The sequence below is a fragment of the Miscanthus floridulus genome, chromosome 9 (genome assembly GCF_019320115.1).
Source record: "Miscanthus floridulus cultivar M001 chromosome 9, ASM1932011v1, whole genome shotgun sequence".
Lineage (NCBI taxonomy): Eukaryota > Viridiplantae > Streptophyta > Magnoliopsida > Poales > Poaceae > Miscanthus > Miscanthus floridulus.
Window position 1 is genome coordinate 32,981,837 of NC_089588.1, and position 2,812 is coordinate 32,984,648.

General features: G+C 48.7%; 1 protein-coding gene across 1 annotated transcript; it reads left to right on the top strand.

The window, feature by feature from the left end:
* Positions 1–200: 200 nt before the first annotated feature.
* Positions 201–536, top strand: LOC136479618 (uncharacterized mitochondrial protein AtMg00810-like). The gene has a single exon (XM_066477422.1). The coding sequence runs from the start codon at positions 201–203 to the stop codon at positions 534–536; it is 336 nt and encodes a 111-aa protein (XP_066333519.1).
* The last annotated feature ends 2,276 nt before the right edge of the window (positions 537–2,812 follow it).

Consider the following 2,812-nt stretch of genomic DNA (forward strand, 5'->3'; position numbering starts at 1 on the left):
ATGGCCTGCGCCAGGCACCGCGCGCCTGGAACACGAAGCTCGATGCTACAATCAAGAAGATGGACTTCAAGTAGAGCTCGTATGAGGCGATAGTGTACCAGCGGGGCAGCGGACGCAACATTCTACTGGTCGGCATCTACGTCGATGACCTCATCATCACCGGCGCTGAAGAGCAGAAGGTGGAGATGTTCTAGGCGCAGATGAAGAAGGCGTTCGATATAAGCGACCTTGGCCTCCTTTGCTTCTACCTCGGCGTCAAAGTGCGCCAGGACACCACTGGGATCACCCTCCACCAAACCCACTATGCCAAGCGCATCCTCGAGCTCAGTGGCATGATAGGTTGCAATTCGGCCCACGCCCCGATGGAGGAGAAGATCAAGCTAAGTCGGGAGAGCATGGCGGAGGAGGTCGATCCAACCCATTTCCAGCGGCTGATCAGGAGCTTGCGCTACCTAGTCCATACTCGGTTGGACATTGCGTTTGCCGTCGGGTACATGAGCCGGTTCATGGAGCGGCCGACAATGGTGCATCTGTAGACCATCAAGTGAATCCTGCGCTACATGGCGGGCACCCTGGACTACAATCTTCACTACGGAAGGGCCCCCGACACGGCACGGTTCGTCAGACGATGTGGATACCAGCAAGAGCACAATCGGAACGATGTTCTTCCTCGGTGATTGCTTAGTCAGCTGGCAGTCCCTCAAGCAGAAAGTGGTGCCCCTCTCAAGCTATGAAGCAGAGTACATCGCCACCACCACTGTCGTAACACAGGCGCTGTGGCTGTCAAGGATGCTGGCAGAGCTCCTTGACAGGAAGGTGGATGTGGTTGAGCTGAAGGTGGACAGCAAGTCTACTCTAGCTCTGGCCAAGAACCCTATCTTCCATGAAAGAAGCAAGCATATCCGCATCAAGTACCACTTTATTAGAGATTGCTTGGAGAACGAAAGCATCAAGGTCAGCCACATTGCCACTACTGATCAACTGGCTGACATTCTCACCAAGTTGCTGGGGAAGTCCAAGTTCCAGAAGATGAGGGAGAGGATTGGGCTACATCAGATCACCTCCAGTGCTCGACACAAGGCTTAGGGGGAGATTGATAGATAAACCTAGTGCTAAATCACTTGTATCTTACTTTTCCTGCACTTTTACTTTCCTTGTCTTCTAGGTCTAGTGTTAGAAATATGCTCAGCATCCACTTTAGTGGTTAGAATATGCTGTAGCAAGTGGGAGTCCTCTTTGTCTATAAAGGGCAAGGGGGTGTCATTGTAAAAATAAACCATTGCATTTCGATTCAATCCAAGCGGCCAAGGACCAAGCTGTCCTCTAGTAGTTCCAGATCTGAATTGGAGATCCAATCGGACAAACATGATAGATATACCTATGGTACACAAGTCGGGATTGCACAATGATCCTGTACTAGAGTGTTCTCCAATAGACTAGACTCTGCGGATTTTAGCTCACTGAAGACAGGCTTACCAGTTTTGTTTCCCATTATAAAGAAACTGCAGGTGCAAAAAACAGGCAAAGCATCACTACTCTATGCTCTACGGTGCCGATGAGTAGAACAAGCTACACACAGTAAGTGAATATACGAAGAGGTATTAATACTCAATTGATCTAAATCTAGTCCAAATTAAAGCTCTGTCATATGATAAATTGGGCCTGCTAAATTGAATCATTGTACCCAATACTGACCTAAGATTTGGTGTCAGAAGGAGAAGTGAAGAATCATATCGTTTGGCTCGTGCTCATTCTGAGCCAAGGCAGATCCCAGCAAGCAACCACAAGAACACGCGAGACTACTGGACAGTCTCAGCAATAGATGAGAGGATCCCTTTTTGTGCTTTATACCTGATATATAAATCAATGTCAAAAAAAGTCTCAACTGTTAGCAGAAAATTAAATAGTCCAAGCAACGGTGCAAGCCAAGGTTTCTGATACAGGAAATGGCCATGAACTCTCTTTTTTTAAAGATTCGAGAACATATTCGAGAACATATTGTTCCTGACATATATCGGCCCCGTTCGCTGGTCTGAAATTTAGCTGAAACTGGCTAAAAAACACTGTTCTGGCTAAATTGTTGTGAGAGAAAAACACTATTCCGACTGAAAAAATAAGCCAAACAAACCGAATATAGGGTAAGCCGAACAGAGCCATTATCAAGAAGAAAAGCATTGACCCAGTTTATAAGGAAAATCAGGCCTCAAAACCATACAACATATCACTAGTACTTACAAACTACGACTACACCATGTATACAACAATGACAAGCGACAGAGCTCGTCAAGCACCAAGATGCCACAAGTCCAAGAACTGACTAGATAAAAGGTCTACAAGGTTCTCCTTGCCAACCACTGCCACACAAGCTGGGATATTTAATTTTTTACCGTTATAACGGATGTCACCTCTTCAGACAGCGCTCTTAAAATTGCTCTACGTATTTACCATCAAACACAGCTACGAGTCATGGATGCCAAGCTCATCAACGTTAACCTCGGTTCAGCAGCTCCAACTTCCCATAGACCTCAAATGGTAGCCATCACCAGTCAAAGGGGCGGTGGACAATTTCCACGCTCCGCCACCACGCCGCCACCGCTCACGAGCGGCATTCACACCGTCGCCGCCAGCGTGACCTTCCGGTCACCGCTATGCATGCGCGGCCTCCCACTGCCTCCGCGCCGCCGCCACCACACCCGAGCCCAGCCACAAGCCCCTCCAGCGCCGCCTCTCCATGGCCATCGCACCGAAGCACATCTCCGACAGACAATTCTGCCATCACCTCGACGCAGGCGCACCACCTGGCCTGAGCTGG